We start from the raw sequence: 21395 nt of genomic DNA on the forward strand, positions 1-21395 counted from the left end.
AACCTTAAATTAACGTTTGTCGCATTGTGCTGTTTGGTGCAGAGAACTTTATTGTAATGTTCACGTCGCGTATCATTTTCGTGGATTGCTTAAAACCAGTGCCACCTCTATTTTTTTCTGTTCCTGTTGCGTCGCGCCCGTTCTCATTGCTCTACGATTGCCGCTATATTTCTCCGAGTGACCGTGTGGTGGCGTCAGGTTATTACCCTCTCGCGTGGCCTCTCTTTGCTTGATTGGTATAGGTGGAAGCGGCACAGCCACTGGCTTTTTTCAATTTTATGCGAGTACTTTCCTTCGTATTCGGTAATTTTGCGTTCGTGCGTTTGTTTTGGTAACGTATTAGGAAAAAACGCGTCGTAAGGTGCCTTATTCTGTTTTTTTTTTTGCAAGAGCTCGAATGAGTGCTCTGCTAAATATCGATCCCGATTGAAATATAAGTGGAATTCACAGATTGAAGTAATGAAACAAGACATTATATGCACAAAAGTCAAAAATTAAAAGAAATGAGTCAGTACAAGTTAAGAAACAGCTGGTTGAAACAAACCACTTGTCACTCCAACGTTGAAGGTGCGCGCGTGTCGTGCAGGCTTGTTAAAGCTTCAAAAACTTCCATGACAACGGCTTCCTTTGATAAAGCCTGGTCACAGATTTTTCATCGGTGAAGTCGACAGCATAGTTTGTGAACAGTGGCTTCATGAACTTTCTGCTCACAAGTTCTATTAATTTGCGCCTTTGGATTTAGTCACAACGGTCACGCGGCAGTACTGGCAGGCCAATAATTACTCTTCACGACGCACGTCTGTGGAGGCTTAATTAAGTAGAGCTGCGCAGTGCAGAAGCACCACGTCCACAAATCTTTTCATGGCATGCAGCACACGCACGAGCTCGGCAGTGTGGTAGCACAAGCCACCTCTGTCCTCGTAGAAAATCAAGCCGTCTGTAGCTCTGGTGCTGCTCTATTTTGTCTTCAATACTAACGACACGCAGCCCTCGCAGCCAGTCTTTTAACTCGCGACGCCAGATATGTACTCTGCGACGAGAGAAACTCCTGCTATATCTGGCGTGTGCACAAACGGCTTCGTCAAAGTGCAGAGTTCCTGCAGTATGTGCTGCGCCGAGTCCACCGCTGCGACCGCGCATCATGTTGATGTGCTGCTTGACTCGCCGTTCCTAATATTGCTCCCCGAGGAAGCGAATGAAGCTGAGCTCTGCACATTGCTTGTGCGGGAAGCCGCAACGATGCCCGTCTTCAGCGTCTTCTCAAGGCCCGAAAGAGCGCTTGTGACATAAAGCATATCATTGTAGCCAGCGCTGCGTCGAAGCGTCCCAAACAGAGATTCGATGGGGTTGCTTGAAAACTTTCTAGTCAACACGAATTAGAACCCTCTATCTGACAGAAGTATGATGCCCTGGAGGTTAGCGAGTGGGGTGAATACCCGTTCATGGTGAGTTTATTTCGTTACAAAGTTCATTGGTACGTGTGCTATCTTGAACTCTTGAATGCATTCTAAAAAAACAAGTTCCAGCCAATGAAGTCTGGAGTCTTCCAGATCATCAAACTTCCTGGTGTCTGGATTTTTCTGGTGAATCTGCTGCTCGCAGTTGCTGACGTCCATGAGAGTAAACCATCTGCCCACATTATTCATGAACTCAGCAGTTGGACCGACGCTGGCGAACTCTGCGTCGCACGTGTGCCCGGCGTGATCTTTCATGAAGGGCGAAGCCGTCACGGCTGCATGGTGAAAAGAACTAAACGACAGGCTTGACTCCCATTTTTTTCTATATTAGACGGACAGACGTGTTTCCTCGTGAAAAAATGGCCCGGCTTGATAATCGAGCCCCCCTGCGCCATGTAAAGGTTCTCTATGTAGGTTTAGAAATTGCGATGGGATGTTTTGAGGATGTGACTTTGATCGAACGCCAGAAACAAACTGTGGCTTGGGTCGGCGGGATGAGGCACTCGGGTTTTCGGTTTCTCACCTGATAATATTTCTATTGCAGCAACGTTTATTTTGTGGTTGTCTGTCACAACTCGAACTATCTCGAACCCCATTTCTTCAGTTTTCTTGATGATGTGCTTGGTCATTTCCGCAAGTAGTTCGCCAGTGCATGATCTGGTAAAGAAGTTTCCCACTGGCATCCGAAACCTAGCGTGAAGGCCACTGATCAAAAAGCACAAAAGCGAGTTCGCAAGTTCACTTCTTTCCGAGTCTGATAACACTTGGTTGGTTGAGAGGGCCCATGTCTGTGTCTCCCAAGAAGGCGTCTCGTTGTTTGTGGTATTCAAGCCCTTGCTTTATTCTCATTTCGTCTATGATGAGACTGAGAATTTCGGCTTGCTCCGTCCGGAGGCACTTCATTTCAGTGTTGAGCCTCTGCTTCACTAGCTCACTGTAGCCTACATCTCTGGCAGTTGTTCTCATGTGTCGTTGTAGCGTAGTTCTGCACGGGAGTGCGAGGAGCTCGGTCCTGATACACTCGTATGACTTTGTTGAGAAGCTTCTCAGAATCACGCACTGTCCTATAGTAATTTCACATCACTTTGATTTTTTTTTCACCTTGTAGTTTAGGACTTGGTCCATCATCCCTCTGGCTTTAGAGCAGCCCTGATCGCGGTCTCTGGCTGCTCCAAGAAATTCGCTCACATTGCACTACTCTTCTTTAAATATATGCAGCTCTTTTTTGTAGGCATCTACTGTTGCCTGCAGCCTTTCATTTCGTCGCTTCCACGCCCTTTCTTTGTCGCGCTATTTTTTCCGCTCCAAGAAGGCTGTTGCGGAGATTCTGCTGTCGGCTTGAACACCAAAGGCACTCAAGGCATGCGCACCTGCACCCTCTTCCACTGGCTTCGCATCAGTTGGCTCAAAAAAGTTTGCGGAGTGACAGTAGTGACTAGCTGCTGCTACAAAAGGCAAGTCTTAGATGTCACTTGGGGCAACACTTTCTGGTTGTTGCCAGCTACTGGGCTCAGTGGCTTCGTCAAGCGTGTTTGCCCTAACTAACTTCTGGATCCGGTTCCGGGCGCGACTTGGCAGACTTGCCAACGTGTCCGTTGAGGAATCGCACTTTTTTTCTGAGTGCTGCTGCAGCTTCTCACCCTTAGTGGTTCCTTTTTCATGTAGGATGGGTAATGCGGAAAGACACTTGGCACCGCAACGGGCTTTAGCATGCGTCTTTTGCTATTTTCCCTAAAGTTATTTTCCACAAAATGTAGGCTGCACACGGCCGAGTAATCCGAAGTGGAATTCGGCACCAAGTTCTTCCGCGCGACAACTCATAGCCACAGTTCACGTAGCTCAGTGTTCACTGGAATTTCGTGAAAGGACACACCTGCTTCTTTCTTTCGCTGGCTAGAAGTGCAGAATGTAACACAACAGCAGCGCATGGTGACCGATGAAAAAGCAGGATGACATCACCACTGAAGCAAACAAGTGGACCATCAACTGCCACTGCGATCCAACGACGGGTTAAACTTGTTGTCTGCAAGGTGAATGGGACGCGAATTATCCCTCCGGTAAGAGGCATATTGCCAGTTTATTTCACCTTTATTATTTATTATGCATGAGTGCTGCTTCTTTTATTGTGATGGCAACAACTCCGAGCAAGGTTCGCGATTACTTTAAGCAGACGACAAAGAAAGCGCAAAAAACCGGCAAGCGAGCGGCAACGAGCGTCGTCTGCTAGAGAGTAATAGCGCATAGCCGCCAAGCGGCGTCGAGGGGCAGAATCGAGAGAGTAAAGGAAAAGGACACGGCGGGCGAAGCGGCGCTCACACGGCAGGCACAAAAATAAGGAGGCACTGTTATAACACACACACACGCACAAACACACATAAGCAGCTGTTTGGAACGCTGTGCCACTCGTTTGCGGAAAAACACTTTCCTTGCTCAAGAAAGCGAGTCACGATTCGGTTTGTTAGGTTGTCTTTTTGCCGATACATTTATTAAAATTCAGTGCATGTGTGAAATTGTTTGAAAAGAGCAGTTATGCTTAGTATCGTTATCTGTGGCACGCCCAAATTACTTGAAGCTCTTGTAACGGGCACAATAAGAAAGAAGTGGCAAATTGAGAAAAATTTTTGTGAGCTAAAGCTATGGCACAATCTCAAACACTCCTGCCTCAATAACAGCTTGCATGGCACCTAAAATTGCTTTGTTTTAGCTGCGGCAACTGCCTGTGGATGTTTTTCGGGAAAGAGCAGTGTAAAGTGAAAAGCAACAAGTTTGTGCGAAGGCGACAAAGAAAAGGTTGCGAACATTTTTTTTCTGTTTTTCTTTTCTTCAGTTTATGTCACCCGGAGTAGAGTGGTGAGGCAAACAATGCAGTGTTGCATTGTGCACTGTAAATGCAGTGTGCGTTCAGTGCAGTTTTACTGTTCTGTGGGTCTTTTCATAATGTTGCCTATATGTGTAGTCTATACTTATGATATGGAAGCTGTATTGCCACGCGTTTCAGTGCAATGAACCTATCTCTTTGTGGCCGCGTACTTCAAATATTGTGAAACTGGGCACGTGCATAGCAATAATATGGATTCAAAATTAATGTTCTCACTCATCGAACGATTCTCATGATTTATTTAAAATCTGTGCATAGACACGCAGTGGCATCGTGTGCTTGCCGCACTGATGATGCAGCCTACACGAAGCTAATCGATGAATTTAAACGACGCTTTGTGGCTCACGAAAGAGTTTCGGGTGCTGTGTAATTTTTCTAATCACTTTAAAATGGCCTCTGAGTTCCACGTTTCTGCGGTCCCCATTTCTGAAGCTGCAAAAGCTTCCCCGCGCCTGTTTAGTTCGCTGCGAACCAAAATCAGTCGCAAAGGCTCATGGGAGGGTCCTGTCTTAACTTTTTATATATTACTCTATGCTGTTCCTTTGTCTTACTGTGTCTGCATGCGTGCTTTTCTTGTTATTTCTCCTAAGCACTGGCAATGCATAGAAGTTCATTCTTCCAACTAGCTCAACAAGCTGTTTGGAGCATATTCACATTGTGTAGCCCACTGGTTGAGTCTCTCGTCCAGGGAGGTTGGTTCAGACGGCTATAACGTAAAGAGGCTATTTGCATGAGCAGGAAAATATTCATAACAAAGTGCACACACACACATACAAGAAGGGCGGAAGTAACTAACGACACGAACGCCGACTGTTTCAAACTGATCAAAAATAGCGTGGCCTTCAGGTGTTTAACTCTCTCGTGTCGTGACACAGTAGTATAAAGTTCTTTAGAGCAGAGTAACATAGTTGAGGATTATTCTAACTCTTGTCTTTAGCATGACTGTAATAAAACCAGTATAAGTGGTTCATTGACCCGAGAACAAGCTCGTGTGCAAGGCTATGATTCGCAGAACTTGATGCGCTACTTACTCGTCGACCTTGTCGTCAGCTACGCCCCTCGGGAAGCAACCAGCGTAGGCCAGGCGTAGCGTCAAGGGTGCCTCCCCGCTTGTAGCATTTGTAGACACGTTGTTCGCGTTGAATTCAGATCTATTATCAGTCAGGGAGGCGAGTTTGCAAGCCAGTGCCCTAAAGAATGCAAAACTGTGCTAAGCATGTGCTACACACGGCTATTAATAGTCAATTAAAGGTTTTGGAAAAAATTAGACTGCCTATACCAAACCCGAGTAATTGTGAGAATACAATGTTTCATACAGAAAATACTGCACTTATTCACAATAATAGCATAACGGACATAAAAAAGTCTTACCGCTAAAATCATGAAACGTATCATGATCCTGCCGATTGCCTATAGGCACTCAGGTGGTCCTTCCGTTTAATCGATTAAACATTTCGATAGAGTGGCACATATCAGGTGTGCGAATGACACGTCGTCGTTGGAGTATTGCTGCTTGCATGTAACATATGGGCGTGACAGCTTTGATATCATTTTATTACCTTGTTGGGCCCCATAACATGACGCGCGTTTGCTGACGCGCATTTGATATAGTACATTTAATACACCACAACAGCTTAGTACAAATGAAGATACATATGTCCCGAAGCCGCCACGGTCATAGCATAACTAGCGCGATTATTTTGATGTAAGCATGTTTGTCATGTGTACATCAGCATTAACACGACAATATGAACGAGAGAAAAGATCAGGTTAGTTTCTTTCCGTTAGATACGACCTAATGAAACTAACGGAAAATAGTTGTCGCTTTGCAATTTATTTGATTGGTCACATGTGTTTGCGTAGTCCTGGGAGTGTTAGCTAGTGCCACATGAGAGACATAACGGTGAGTATGGAAAGTGTCCAACGAGGCTGCATTAGGGGATGACGGGGTGTTCGTTGACAACTAGAGCGCGAAGAATTTAATCGGCAAGGATAAATTCAGCACCAAGAAGAAGATTTGAAAATTCAGAGATGGTGATTTACGAGGCAGGATAGAGTCCCGCGATGCCGAACAGGCCGTCGCTGGGGACGTTCAAAACCGGGAAGGAGCATCTGATGGCGACGTTAAGGACAAAGACGACGAGACCTCGCAGGATGTAGGCGTCAGCATACAGTGTACACAGCTCTCGTCAAACAAGCCGGCCTCCATCGTTACCCAATAATAATAACAGCATAGGTGTTGAACGTCCCAGAAGCACAATATTGCTACGTAGCTGACATTTCAGTGGTCAGAAGACGACAATGCGGAAGTGGTCTGAGGAATGCGCCACCGTGCTTTACTCCATCTTAGTTGATGCCATACGCATCAGTGTCAATATAGATTCCAAATACACACGTCTCGTGCTATTTTTACGTAACATCTTTGTGGCGGAGGTGCGAAGTACTTCCCTGTCTTCATCACGAAGCTCCGCAATGGCCTCATCATCGTAGGTCCAACCAAGTCACAGGTTGAACAACCATCGTCTTCATCACCTGCCCCTTCCCTGAAATGTACGTTGCTCTGCCTCCTGCTTGTGATCCCGGTGTATTTTCTGGTCAGCGCAAGCTATAGGTGGGACCCGACTCTTATGTTTGCCAATGTGCTTTGTTACCTCGATGGCCCACCGCGGCTGTGGTTCAAGACGCACGTACGAAGTGGATATTACAAGCTGGGATTCCTTTAAAGAGAAGATCCGCGACCTTTTGGAAACACCGGTGAAGGCAGATCGCAGCGCGGAATCAACTGGCGGCTCGTGCACAGACGTCGACGGAATCGTACGTCGCGTACATTCACGACGTCATCGCCCTATGCCACCAGTTTTACGAGCACATGAGTGAGTCTGAGAAAGTGGCCCATGTGCTGAAAGGCATATCAGACGACACCTTTAATCTGCTAGTGTACAGCAACGTTGCCACCCTCGACGCCATCATTAAACGGTGCCGGCGGCTCGAAGAAGCCAAGAGCTGCCGTATTACTCAGCGATTCACCCGGCTGTCCCACACGGCCGCAACCTCATCGTGTGAAGCCACCCGTCAGTCCCCCACGTATGACAACGTCACGCGCATTGTTCGTCGGGAAATTGAAGCCGCCTGTCCGGCTCCTCTTCAGCCACTCATTTTCACAACGCTCGCCTCTGACCAACAGCAGTCGTCAGTGGCGTTAATACAAGCTGTGGTGATGCAGGAGTTTGCGAACACGGCCTTTCATCAGCATGTATCTGGACTCGCCCTAAAGGCCCGTCTCACTCCCCAGGACACGCTCGCCGTTCACCTCCAACAATGCCCTTCCGTAACCCTTCAGAATAGCGAACACCCGACGACCGGCCTATTTGTTTTTCCTGCCACCAGCCTGGGCACGTTTCTCGCTATTGGCGCCGCCGTTGGTCAAACCAACTACGCCAGACCTTCTCTACCTATGCAGACATACGCCCGATGACCCCTCGACGTTCAGCCGCCACACCCTTCTATTTCTATTCGTCGTCATCTTACAAGCTTTTCACTGACGCCCCTTTTGCCCGGTCGCCGCTACACTGATGCCCCTTCGTTCGGTCGCCGCAGCTCCCGCTCACCGTCGCCGCTGCGTCGCCAATCCTGCTCTCCGCCGCCTCGATGCTTTTCCTCACCGAGTTCTCTAGACGATCGCAGCAGGAAAACTAGATATCGCAGCTTGTGGAGGTGAAGCTGCAATACTAATGACGGCTGAAAATTTTCTACTGATGCTTTCCACGCCTGCTTGCTTGAAGTATATAAGTCAACCATGTTCCTGTGACCGCCCTCATTGACACAGGTGCGCACCTGTTTATTATGAGTGCTTCTCTACGCCGCCGCTTGCAAAAAATTATGACGCCGTCTACGACGCAGGCAATACGCGTTGCCGATGGCGGTACTGTACCAGTAATCGGAATGAGCACTGCTCGTGTCAGCATTGCTGGTCATCACGCCATGGACCTTTTTGCCGTGCTAGCCTGTTGTCCTCATGACTTCATACTTGGCCTTGATTTCCTTTCGACACACTCGGTCTTGATCGACTGTTCATCTGGTATCCTCAGCCTCGATCTTCCAATCTTTGCCAACCACTCTGCAAAGCCCACCAGCCGCTTGAGCCCAACCACTTTCATTCGCCTGCCAACTCGTGCCGTCGCGTACGTGTGTTTGTCATCGACCCTGTATCGCGCGCTGCGATAAAGCAAGACCCCAGCCTCGTGTTGCTGGAGAACGACCCACTGCCTTTAATCGAGTGGGCTTATATACATGTGAATGGCAAGGGTGAAAGCCTACGCGGAGCACCGTCTGCGCATAGCACTGGTTCGCTTCAGATGACACACTCAATACAGGCCCCTCTGTTTGAGAGGAGACAACACGGAACTGGAGAGGAACACAAGAAAGTGCAGTTTGCGTAGATTACGTCACTGGTTCATCTGTACGACGGTCCCATCGTTAACACAGGTTGCACATATGCTTCATGGCGCTTGCACAAAGTTAGATGGCGAGGGGGTTTACGCTGCCATAGCGACCTCCGCAGAGCCGGAACAGGTGACGCAGAGGTTGGAGCTCTGGGCACAGTAGGCGCTGTGGGCATTGACACTGGTGTCACTTGTGTTGAAGCACTTTCGTCGTCGCATTTCACAAGCTCTGAGGGATCTTTGTGAAAGGCTTCTTGAGTGGGTAAAGTGTGTTGCCGGTTACGTCGCAGTAACCTCCCTCCCTCTGTGAAGACGTTCTAGGACCAGGTTTGAGCCAACAGCTCTACGATCTTTGCTTTTGTAGTCCACGTCTCGTTCTTCACTCGTACGACATCTCCTTCCTTTAGATGAGCCAGTGGGCGCTTGTTGGTCTCCATTTGGCGGCGTTCGAAGACTGGGGTTCCGGGGTTCCGGGCTTCCTTGGGATGCACGGCAACGTCGAGCGCAGGATCCGACGCTGGAGCAGCTCCGCAGGCGATCGGCCGTCGGCTTCCAGCGGTGTAGTCCTGTACGAGAGAAGCCCCAGCCAAACATCTTGTTTAGCTTCCATGCTTTTTTTTTTGAGATCCTCTTCACTATTTGTACCCCTTTTTCCGTTAGCCCGTTGGACTGCGGGAATTCTGGACTGGAGGTAACATGTCGGAACTCGTACGCTCTTGAAAATGCAGCAAATTCTTTGCTTGCAAATTTTCGGCCATTGTACAGACCTTTATGGGGATACCATATCGGGCAAAGATGGCCCTGATTGATTCGATCACCACTCACGCCGACGTTTCTTTGAGCATATTTACTTAGGGGAGGTTTGAATAGGCGTCGTAGGCGCAGAGATACGATTTTCAGCCGTATTGAAATAGGTCTTTACCAACCCCATACCAGGCTTGGTCTGGCACAGGACGCATTTCAAATGGCTCTCGTGGCTGGCAGTACGTATGCTTTTTGCAAAATGCGCAGGCCTGAGCAAATTTGTCAATATCAGAATTAATTCCGGACCAAAATACTGTACGGCGTGCTCTTAATTTGCTTTATTCAAGCCAATGTGTCCTTGGTGGATCTTTTCCACGATTTCCTTCCGCATGTTTGCTGGTGTTATCTTGCAGCCTTTAAGATCGACGTCTTTGACTTCAGATATAGCTTGCCAGCAAATGACATGAGCTCTCCTTTGATGGGCCGGCCGGCAACAATGCTGTTACGAACAGAGCTTAGATATTGGTCTTTGCTGGTTTCCATTACAAGCCTGTTCCACGTGTAGTCACTGACAAGTTACTGCACTAAACTTACAGCGTGCACGTCTGCGTCGTCACTCGTGATGTCAGCCCCGTCGTCTTTCATTGAAGCCCTTGATAACTTGTCGGCGAGCATCAGCTGCTTCCCTGGAACGAAGTATAGGTCGATGTCGTAACGCAATAACCGTAGGAAAAACCGCTGCAGCCTGGATGCGATATCGCCAATTGCTTTTTATAGATGGTGATCAAGGGGTGATGATCAGTTTCGACTATTACTTTGTGTCCGTATACGAAGTGGTCAAATCGTTCACAGCTGTACAGAATGGCCATTGTCTTTTTTTCTATTTGAGAATACCGCTGCGCCGTATCCGATAATAGTGAGTTTTAGAATAGCGCACCGCGAGCCCTTGCGGTGCGGTCGCTTCCACTGCGCATGCGTCGTAGCGCGAGTCGGCGTTCACGTTTGCGGACCGCACGCAAGAAAATCCAAAATCGCGTGTGGTGATGGCGGCCCGCATGTGTTCCGCAAACGCTGGTTTCGACGCTACGGGCGTTGATGCTGGCCCGCATGTGGCCCGCAAGCACTGGTTTTGAGGCTACGGCGTCACTGTGATCGTGCGTGCGGATCGCAGTAGGGCAAACGCTATTCTAAAACTCACATGACGCCCGCTACGCCCGCAACGCCCGCAGCGCTTGCAAACGGTATTATAAAACTCCCTAATACCTTTGACGCATATGCCACCCGGTTTCCAATGGTTGCCATGTCATTGCAGAAGCGCGGCACCCATTCCATTTTGCGACACGTCACAGGGCATTTTAATTTCTTTTTTGGGATTGAATATTGCTAGCAGTGGGTGCTTGCTCAAAGTATCGCATAGTTGTTTCCATTTGTGCGCTCGGTTTTCTGACCATTCAAAAACAGCGTCGTTCTTGATGAAGCTTCTGAGCAGCGTTGTTTTCTCAGTGAGCGACGGCACGAACTTGGCAAAATAGTTTACAACACCCAGCATTCGTTGGACTGTGACCTTATCTGCTGGTGGCGGCATTTCAGTCATACCCTTTATAAGGAAAGGGCTGGGCCTGATGCCTTCAGCACCGATAACGTCGCCCAAGAATTCGATCTGTTAGACGCCGACTGTGCCCTTTGCTCGATTTAACATCAAGCCCGCACGTTCTGCAGCCTGTAATGCAAGTACCCCAAATTAGTATGTCGTCAACATACACTTTTACACCAGGGACTGCTTCAAAAATGTCATCGAGCATCTGCTGAAAGATGTATCGCAGATTATTATGTCGTCAACATACACTTTTACACCAGGGACTACTTCAAAAATTTCATTGAGCGTCTGCTGAAAGACCTCTGGCGCCGACGAAATGCCAAATGGCAACCTCAAAAACCGATAAAGTTGAAACGGTGTTGAGAATGTACAAATCCTCAAGTTTCGTCTTCTAACGGGATTTTATGAAACCCAGAGTTCGCATCTAATCGTGAAAAGACTACGGCGTCTGCGAGTTCTCCTTCGATATCTTCGCGTCGAGGCATTTCGTAGTGCTCCCGCTTTAGATTTTTGTTAATATCTAAAGGGTCAATGCAAACATGAAGCTTGCCGTCCTTCTTTCGTACAGGAACAAGTGGGCTCACCCAATCTGTAGGTTCTTTGGCTTTGACGGCTATTCCGGCTGGCTCCATGCGCTGTATAGTTCTTCCTTGAGTGGTTCCTGTAAGGCCAAGGGCACCCGGCGAGTCGTTTGGACGACTGGTTTGGCTCCCTCACGGAGCACCATCCGGTAGCGTTGCTGGACGCAGCCTGTGCCAGAAAACAAGTGTGGAAAGTATTTAACCACCTTCTCTGAGCTATTTTCAGATACCCTGTGAACTCGTCGAGACAGGAGTCCTGCTTGTTTACATGCTTGCAGGCCAAGTATCGCTTGACGTCCGTTGCGCACGAGGAAGAAGTCCATTATGGTTTTGCGACTGTCAATTTCCACTTCTGCCCTGATAACGCCCAAGTGTTTAATCAGACCCCTACAGTAGGAACGCAAAACTGCACTGCTCGGTTGAAGTAGTGGCATCGGGTGCATTTTTATAAGGTCCGATGGGCAGCAAGTTAGCTTCAGATCCCGTGTCCTTTGAGTTGCACTGACGCATTGTTCACGCGTGCTTCTACAATCCAGTCGCGTTCCTTGTCGATTTTGTTACCCGAAATTACGAGGACGAGAAAGTTGTCTTCAGACTCTTCAAGTTTGTCGACATTAGCAGTCACCATACAGCAAACTGTGAAGTGGTCCTTTTTTGCACTTTCTGCATGTCTTTCCAAACGCAGGGCAATCACGCGGCTCGTGTGTTCGCCCGCATTTCCGACACTTGTGGTCTCTGCGCCTGTCAGTACGTGCCACGTGGCTTTGTTTGCACACCGGGTCAACCTGCTTCGTGTCTTTACCCCAAGCTTTTTGGTGTGCTGCGGATATTTCTGCTGCTTTGCAAGTTTTCTCGGCATTTTCCAAGGTAAGCTTGTTGTCTGCTACGAGCTTCTCTCTTACTTTATTATCCTAGTTCCGAAGACGATTTGGTCTCAGACCACTGGATCAGTCAATGCGCCAAAGTTGAACGCTCGGGCTTGAGTCTTGAAATCTCTCAGAAAATGTTCGAAAGGCTCACCCGGCTCCTGGACTCTCTTCCGGAAGACGTACCGCTCGTAGACTTCGTTTTGTTGGGCGTCACAGTACTCCTCGAACTTTTTGACCACCGTAGCGTAGTCAAGGCCGCTTTCGCCCTCCGCAAAAGTGAAGGTGTTGTAGACCTCAATGGCTTCTTTGCCTGCGATACTCAGAAGGGCACCTTTCGCAGTCTCTGGGCGAGGCTTCTTGTCGGTGGTTTCGGACGAGAACAGGAACAGGTTGAATTTCTGTATGAGCAACTTCCAGTTCCTACTGATGTCCCCTGTAAAACGTAGTGGGTCCGGTGGCTTCGCGAATTCCATCACTGTTCTTTTCCAGGCGCCCCGGGACGCCTATCAAAACCGGTTACTCACAACTTCTGACATCATGTATCGCACGATGCGATAAAGCAGGACGCCAGCCTCGGGTTGCTGGAGAACGACCCACTGCCTTTAATCGAGTGTGCTTATATTCATGTGAGTGGCAAGGATGACAGCCTGCGCGGAGCGCCGTCTGCGCATAGCGCGGGCTCGCTTCAGATGACACACTCGATACAGGCCCCTCCCGTTCCTGACGGCGGTTATATCGTTACGCCGATTACTGACGTTCGGCTGACACATAGTGTTACTTTGCCTCATACTATCGCGACCCTAGCGGATAACTGTGTGTTCCTTCCGCTCCTTAACTTTAGTTCACCCCTCAAGTATTGCCCTGCCAGATGTCTCTAGCCCAGCTAACTGCCATAACAGAGGACGCCAGTGTTGTCGCTGTATCTGCTCCTGATGGAGACGCAGTTTCACGGTCACCCAGCTCAGACGATGCTATTTTTTGAAACATGATTGGATCGAAGTTTTCGCCTCACGAGGCCGACGCTCTCCGCCAGATTTTGACCCCATACAGTGACATTTTCAAAACCGACAATCGTTCCTTGGGCCAGACTAAATTTGTCACTCACTGAATCAACACTGGTGACTCTGCCCCCTTCACCGTCGGCCATACCGCGTGTCAGCGTCCGAGCGAGAAGTGATTCAAAAAGATTTGGCAAAAATGCTTACGAAAAACGTAATCGAACCATCATCGAGCGCTTGGGCATCTCTCACGCTATTGGTAAAGAAGAAAGACGGCTCATGGCGTTTGTGCGTTGATTATCGCCACCTCAACAAAATTACCAAAAAAGACGTCTACCCTCAACCACGCATTGACAATGCCCTCGATTGCCTCCAGGGCGCCACCTTTTTTTCATCTTTTGACCCCCGATCTGGCTACTGGCAAATTGCTGTAGAAGGCATGGACCGAGAAAAGACCGCCTTTGTTACCCCTGATGGTCTTTACCAATTCAAGGTCATGCCCTTCGGTCTCTGCAGCGCTCCAGCGACCTTCGAGAGAATGATGGACACGCTCCTACAAGGATTTATATGGTCGACATGTTTGTGTTACCTGGACGACGTGATCATTTCTCACCTACCTTCGCAACCCACCTCTAACGCCTTTTGACCATTTTATCCATATTTAGACTGGCCGGCCTGCAGCTCAATTTCTCCTAGTGCCACTTCGGTCTTCGTCAGATTACCGTTTTGGGTCACCTTGTTGACGCTGCCGGCGTACGACAAGACCCGGCGAAAGTACGCGCTGTAGCAAACTTCCCAGTCCCCCGCTCTGCCCATGATGTTCGCAGTTTCGTGGGCCTCTGCTCATACTTTCGCCGGTTCATGAAAAACTTTGCGGCACTCGCACGGCCACTCACCAACCTTCTCAAAGAAGACGTCCAATTTTGTTGGGGCCCTCTTCAAGCTGACGCCTTCTCTCAGCTAATTACCGCTCTAACGACCACTCCTATTTTTGCACATTTCGACCCCGATGCTCCTACAGAAGTGCGAACAGACGCGAGTGGTGACGGAATTGGTGCAGTTTTGGCGCTAATTCAGCGGGGCAACAACGATGTAATCGCGTATGCAAGCCGTCTGCTTTCAAAGTCTGAACGCAATTGCTCTATAACAGAACGGGAATGTCTCGCCCTTGTCTGAGTGGTTTCGACATTCCGTCCTTACTTGTATGGCCTCCATTTACGTGTCACAGATCATCACGCGCTGTGTTGGCTTTTTTCTCTCAAGGACCCCACTGGCTGACTTGGCCGTTGGGCATTACGCCTACAGGAGTATTCCTACTCGATTGCTTATAAGTCTCGGCGTCTTCATCTGGACGCCGATTGCTCATCCCGCTACCCTGTTGATCATCCCGACGAATCAGAAATCGAGCCTAGCCTCAGCGTCATGTCAATGTCCAAGTTTATTCAGATTGGTGATGAACAACGCCTTCATGCTTCCGTGCGACAACTTATTGAGCGTCTCGAATCTGCTCCGAATGACGCATCGCTTTGCATGTACGTCCTCCTAAATAGCACGCTGTATTGTAGTAGCCTCCAACCAGATGGCTCTGAGCTCCTTCTTGTCGTGCCAAAACATTTGCATTCAACCGTGCTGCACGAGCTTCAAGATGAACCAACGGCTGGTCATGTGGGTGTATCTTGGTTGTACGACCATGCGTGTCGCCACTTTTTTTTTGGCGCGGTCTCGTCAGGTCCGTTCGCTGTTACGTGTCCTCCTACGATGAATGCCAAAGTGGGAAGCGACCTACTGCACCCTCGGCTGGACTTCTTCAACCGATCTCCATCCCAACCGAACCTTTCTTCCGTGACGATGTAGATCTCCTCGGTCCTTTTCCTGAGTCGAAATAGGACAACAAGTGGGTCGCCGTGTCTATAGACTACGCCAATAGGTATGCCATCACTCGAGCGCTCCCCACCAGCACCACTACTGACGTTGCGGACTTTTTGCTCCACGATGTCATCCTACACCATGGCGCTCCTCGCCAATTACTCCCGGATCGCGGCCACGCGTTATTGTCTCAAATAATCGGCAATTTTCTGCGATCTTCCTCAACGCAGCACAAGTTGACCACTTCCTACCATCCTCAAACAAATGGCTTTACCGAACGCCTAAATCGCACCCTCACGGACAGCTCGCGATGTATGTGTCCTCCGACCACCATGACTGGGACCTGGCGCTACCTCACGTGACCCTTCGCGTACAATTCTTCGCGCCACGACACCACTGGTTATTCACCATTTTATTTGCTCTATGGCCGTGATCCGACGTTACCACTCGACACCGTACTTCCAACCACTACAACGCCGTCAACTGAATATGCACGCGATGTTATTGCTCGTGCCGACCGCGCACGTCAGATAGCCCGCTCTAGACTTTCGCCTTCGCAAGCCACCCATAAAGTCATCTACGACAGCCGGCATGTTGACATTCGCTTCTCACCCGGTTCTTTTGTTTCTTCTGTGGTGCCCAGTTCGTCGAGTTGGCTTATCAGAGAAGTTGTCTCGCTACATGGGTCCTTACCGTATCATCTGCCAGGTAGCCGACGTAACCTATGAGGTCATTCCTGCATCTGAGACCACAAGCCTGTCTGCAACCACACCCAGTGATGATGTGCACGTCAGCCGGCTAGAACCTTACCACCTGCCTACTGAAGACCGTAATTAATATGCACCGAGACGGCCCTTAAACCGCCGGGGGGGGGGGGTAATTCTACGTAGCCGACATATCAGCGGTCAGAAGACGACAACGAGGAAGTGTTCTGTCGATTGTGCGTGCTGTCCTCCATCTTAGTCGATGCTGTAACATATCATTGTCAATAAAATTCTAAATAGACACGCCTCGTGTAATTTTTACATAACAATATCATTAATACAGATATCGTAGTGTAACGCTTCCGAAATTTCGACCACCTGGGGTTCGTCAACAGGCACCTAATTCCAAGCACACAGGCCTCAGGCATTCTCGCCTCCATCGAAAATGCGGCCGCTGCGACCGCGGTTCTATCCCACCACTTGCGGGTCGGCAGTCTCCATCGTTATCAGCGTTTACCTGAGTAGGTGCCACGAACTTCTCTCCGTGATTCGAGTTCAACCCTGTGATCGCAAGGGAGGAGATCGTGTGGGGGCACTGGCCGCTGCCAAGGGGAGGACAACGAATTGCAGCATGTGGCATGCTAGCGTTCAGCAGGGTGGCGGGAATTTGGGGTCGTGGTTTAGAAGCAGCTAACTTTTTTTGCGGCAGCCTTGGCGTTCTTGCCACTCTGCTACAGTTATCGTTGGATAACGTCATGGTGATCTCTGTAAGTTTTCCCGAGCACGTGAATCGGGTACATGCGGTATTTTGGACCATACGACCTACTGAACTATCGCTAAAGCTGCAGACCTGTCAGATTTCTTGCGGGCACGACCACGAAATAATATTTGTCACTGCATATTATGAAGCACTTTTTGACGAAAAGATAGCCACATATATAAAACTGATACCGACGTTTTATCGGGGGTTTTTCGCACTATGAAAGAAAAAGACTTTCAAAGAGCCGTTGCATCAGCTCCAACACAGTCATCCCTTTCGCACTTCGATGGAGACGCTCGAACAGAACCTCATATCGACACCGGAATTGTAGGCTTATCAGCGCCACACGTCCAGTCCTAAGTGCAATGCACTGCAGCACGGAAGAAAATTCTCACACCACAGCATAAACTCTCTTGTATTGCCCGGATTTGTTGAACTACCTCCAAATACAACAATACAAGCAATGCAGCAGATTAAGATAGCGCAGTTTTGGGTGCAATTCGCACGGCTACACTCTCCGCAGCACCACGACCAAAATTTAGTCTTTTAGTTTGCTGAAGGATCTCGCTTAGGGTTTCCGAGATGATTATTATTTCCCTTGAGTGACGACTTCCTGTATAAAGGTAAGTTTAAGCTAAAAAAATTGCCCGCAGCTTCCCTCGGGGGAACACTGAGGAGGATGCGGAGCATATAATTGGTTAACGGGGTGATAAAGTGCGACTTACTTGGGTCGATGGCTAAATTGGTTAACGTGGTAGTTAAATGGGGTGTTAAATTGCGACTTACTTGGGTCGATGGCTATATTGGTTAACGTGGTTGTAGGAGGGGGTGTTAAATGAGTGAACACGTACACACGTATGCGAAAGGGCGGCGCTGGTCGAAGGGACGTCGATCATTGTGTTTGTGGATTCGTTGGAATTCATTTCACCGCGACCTTGGACGTCGACGCGCCGTACAAACCAACCGCCTAGCGGCAACTGAGCGAGCGAGCGCCGACCTTGAGTATATATACAGCACGACGGCGCATGCACTGTCAGCTGTTCAATGTTCTCGAAGCGCGACGCCACATGCGCGTCCACTGGAGAATCAGGAGAATTGTAGATGTCGAACGCGGTGTGTAGAGGAGGAAGGGTGCACAGATGGTGGAGGAGTGAAGCGCGCGCGGTGTGTAGAGGAGGAAGGGATGCACATATGGTGGAAGAGTGGGCGACGGCGCATGCGCGCGCGTCAGCTGTCGAATGTTCGAGAAGCGGTGCGGACGGCGCACTACAAGGCGCGAGTATAAGATGCTTCCGCATCTAAAACTTAACACCTCTCTAGAGCGGGGTATAATAGACACACTGTTATCATTTTAACTACACCTGAATGTTATGCAGTAGCAGATACTGGGCAAGACTAACAGTTACATCCATAATTGCCAGTGTAGTAAAGTGTCAGCTCTTAAACCAGCAAGCCTATTCCATCCGTCTTTAAAAAGGGACTCAACAGAAGCAGCCTGGGTTTTACTGAGAAATGTGGTATTGAGATACTGCACTCCTTCAGCGATAATAACTGAGAGGTAAAATGCATTCACAGCCGAACTATATTGCACCCAGTTGTGAGGCTCAGTGGTGCATCTCTACAGCGAGAGAAAGCGTGCCATTCCACAAACGAAAACACCTTATAGCACTAGCGGACGTACTTTGTATGCCTACGTTAGAGCATAATAACTCGGACAAGATCTTGCTGTATATCGCATTCACTTACAACAGTACTTACAACACGAATAACATATCGGCAGCGTAACGCCATCAATGAAGAACGTTATAAATACACACCAGCTTCAAAAAACTTGCAGTGGGCATGGTGGAAAGACAAATAACAAAGCATTGAAAATGCGTCGTCTTTTTGTCCCTCAGGTTAGCTATGACACCTCTTACAAAAATTATAGTCGTTTTTTTTATTGTACTCCCATGCCCACAGCCGCTAGTGCTTAGTACTTGCTTCAATGTTTGTAAGCTGTTGTTGTGCGGAGATATTGAAGAAAATTCTCGTTCGCCTGCTAAAGAGATGTTTGAAAAGCTTTTAGATGGTCAAAATAATATAAAAGACGATCTGGAAGAAGTCAAGAAAAGGTTTGAAGAAACTGAAAAGTCTGTGAATGCCTTCTTTGAGTAAATGAAACAGGGTAAATGAAATTCTTGTGAAGGCTGATTATATCGACATACTAAGCGTTTGCGTTTTGAATATTGAGAAATATCTGAAGTCACATGAAAGAAATCTTGTAAAATTATAAGATCGGGGTCGAAAGAATAATATCGCAGTTTTTGGCATTTAAGAAAACGAGAATAAAATGGAGTCCGAGCTACGGCGTAAAATCGTAAAGGATGCTAAAGTAAAATGTTCCTCTGTAGCCAGAATACACCGGCTTGGTAGTGTTTTGAGGAACCATTCAGCTATACTTTATTTTCAAGGTTAATTTGAAAAGCAGACAGCGTTTCATAAATAGAGAAAACTGAGAGGTACGCTGATGGCTCTGCAAAATAATTGTTCTTCTGATACCCTGAGAAGGCGGAAACAACTTTGGAAGAATGCAGATGCTGAAAGAAAGTCAGAAAAACTGGTGTCATTGATACACGAAAGACTACGCATCGATAGCCGGTACTATGTGTGGGACGATGCGACTAATACACGCTGTGTCTGAAAGAATCCAGATGAAGTTGAAAAAGTTGCGTAGCTGAAGGAAACATCAGGGCCCAACTTTCTCATCCTTTCTTTCAATGCCTGAAGTGTAGTAAATAAGATGGATAAAATTGAAACACTGCTTTTGTCCTGCAGTTTTCATTTGATTATCATAACTGAAACTTCGCTGCATGACGGCATTAAGGACGACGAGATTATTCCTCTCGGATATAAGATATTTTAGGCGTAATTGTGCATTACGTGGTTGGGTGTGGCCATATTTGCTAAATCAGATATTACTATTAGAGTTATGTCTCAAATTACCGATCATGAAAGTTTGTGCGGGTATTCTTGAAAGGTTTTTCATTTATAGTTTCTGCTGTATATCAAGCCCCTGATTCTAATCTGTCTTTCCTTCTCATGTTGTACGACAATTTCTTCTCACTTTATTCTAACAATGTAACTGTGACGTGTGATTTTAACCAAACTAGCAATGATTGGAGTAAGGTGCCGAAGCAGATATTACTATTAGAGTTATGTCTCAAATTACCGATCATGAAAGCTTGTGCGGGTGTTTTTGAAAGGTTTTTCATTTATAGCCAGTGCTGCATATCAAACCCCTGATTCTGGTCTGTATTTCCTTCTCATGTTGTACGACAATTTGTTCTCGCTTCATTCTAAAAATCAATTTTCACGTGTGATTTTAACGAAACTAGCAATGATTGAAGTAAGATCTGAAAAGGGGTTTTTTGTCGACTGTTGCGACGGTGGCCCTACAATGAAAACACGATCGGGAAAGAGCAACGGTCAAGCAGATGCCGGCGATGATCAACAAGAGCCGAGCGAGAGAAGCCCAGCACCCAGTACCCAAGCGCTGGCGATGTTGCTTGCCGACGATGCGTTTTCTTCACAATTTGACCCCGCCGAAAAAGAGCCATCCTGGCGACCTAAGAGTCTGAAGGCAGAGGGCTATAATATGGCTTAAGGCGGGTGACGTGGACGATGTCACGTCCACGCCAGCGCATGTCGACAGATGGGGGAGGTGGCTCAATGAGAAAATTCACCGGCGAGGTTTGTTCCAAAACGCGGTATGGGCCTTCGTACTTTTGGACGAGTTTTGAGGAAAGGCCGGGGGTTTGGTAAGGAACAGCCAGCCATACAAGTGATCCCGGGGAATAGCTGTGGCTTCGTGAAGAGTCGGCGTTGTTTTCTTTCTGGCACTGCTGTTCTTGTGACGTAAAGGTGCGTGCGCGTTCACGACACTCTTCCGCTTTTCGGGCAGCTTCAGACACAGATGGGCATTCGGATGCGTCAAAACAGTATGGAGGGAGAGTGTCGATGGTGTGGGAAGGTTCGCGTCCATAAAGAAGAAAGAAAGGAGAAAATCGAGTGGTAGACTGTGCCGCGGTGCTGTATGCGAATGTGATGAATGGTAGAATGCGATACCAGTTTGTATGGTCAGATGTCACATACATCGCGAGCATATCGCCAAGGGTGCGGTTAAATCTCTCCGTGAGCCCGTTAGTCTGTGGGTGGTATGCCATGCTCTTGCGATGAACAGCATGGCATTCATAAAGCAGAGACGTGACCACTTCTGATAGGAAAGCTCGACCTCGGTCACTTAGTAGTTCTCGAGGTGCACAGTGTTGTAGTATGAAGCGATGAAGGACGACGGATGCTACGTCCCGCGCAGTGGCACTTTGAATGGCGGCGGTCTCATCGTAGCGTGTTAAATGGTCCACAGCGACTATGATCCACCTATTTTCATCTGATGTCGGTAGAGGGCCATAGAAATCAATTCCAATCCGATCGAATGGTTTGGCAGGGCACGGAAGTGG

The 21395-nt window shown here is 48.2% G+C and overlaps 1 protein-coding gene across 1 annotated transcript in view; it reads right to left on the minus strand.

Moving 5' to 3' along the window:
- LOC142785137 (uncharacterized) overlaps nucleotides 1-21395 on the minus strand; it is a 67741-nt gene that overhangs the window by 24780 nt on the left and 21566 nt on the right. Inside the window, exon 2 of the mRNA XM_075883580.1 lies at nucleotides 5367-5525. Coding sequence (XP_075739695.1) covers nucleotides 5367-5525 — 159 coding nt within the window. The remainder of the gene's footprint in view (nucleotides 1-5366; nucleotides 5526-21395) is intronic.

Source organism: Rhipicephalus microplus, unplaced genomic scaffold, assembly GCF_043290135.1.
Source record: "Rhipicephalus microplus isolate Deutch F79 unplaced genomic scaffold, USDA_Rmic scaffold_18, whole genome shotgun sequence".
In the NCBI taxonomy this organism is placed as follows: Eukaryota; Metazoa; Arthropoda; class Arachnida; order Ixodida; family Ixodidae; genus Rhipicephalus; species Rhipicephalus microplus.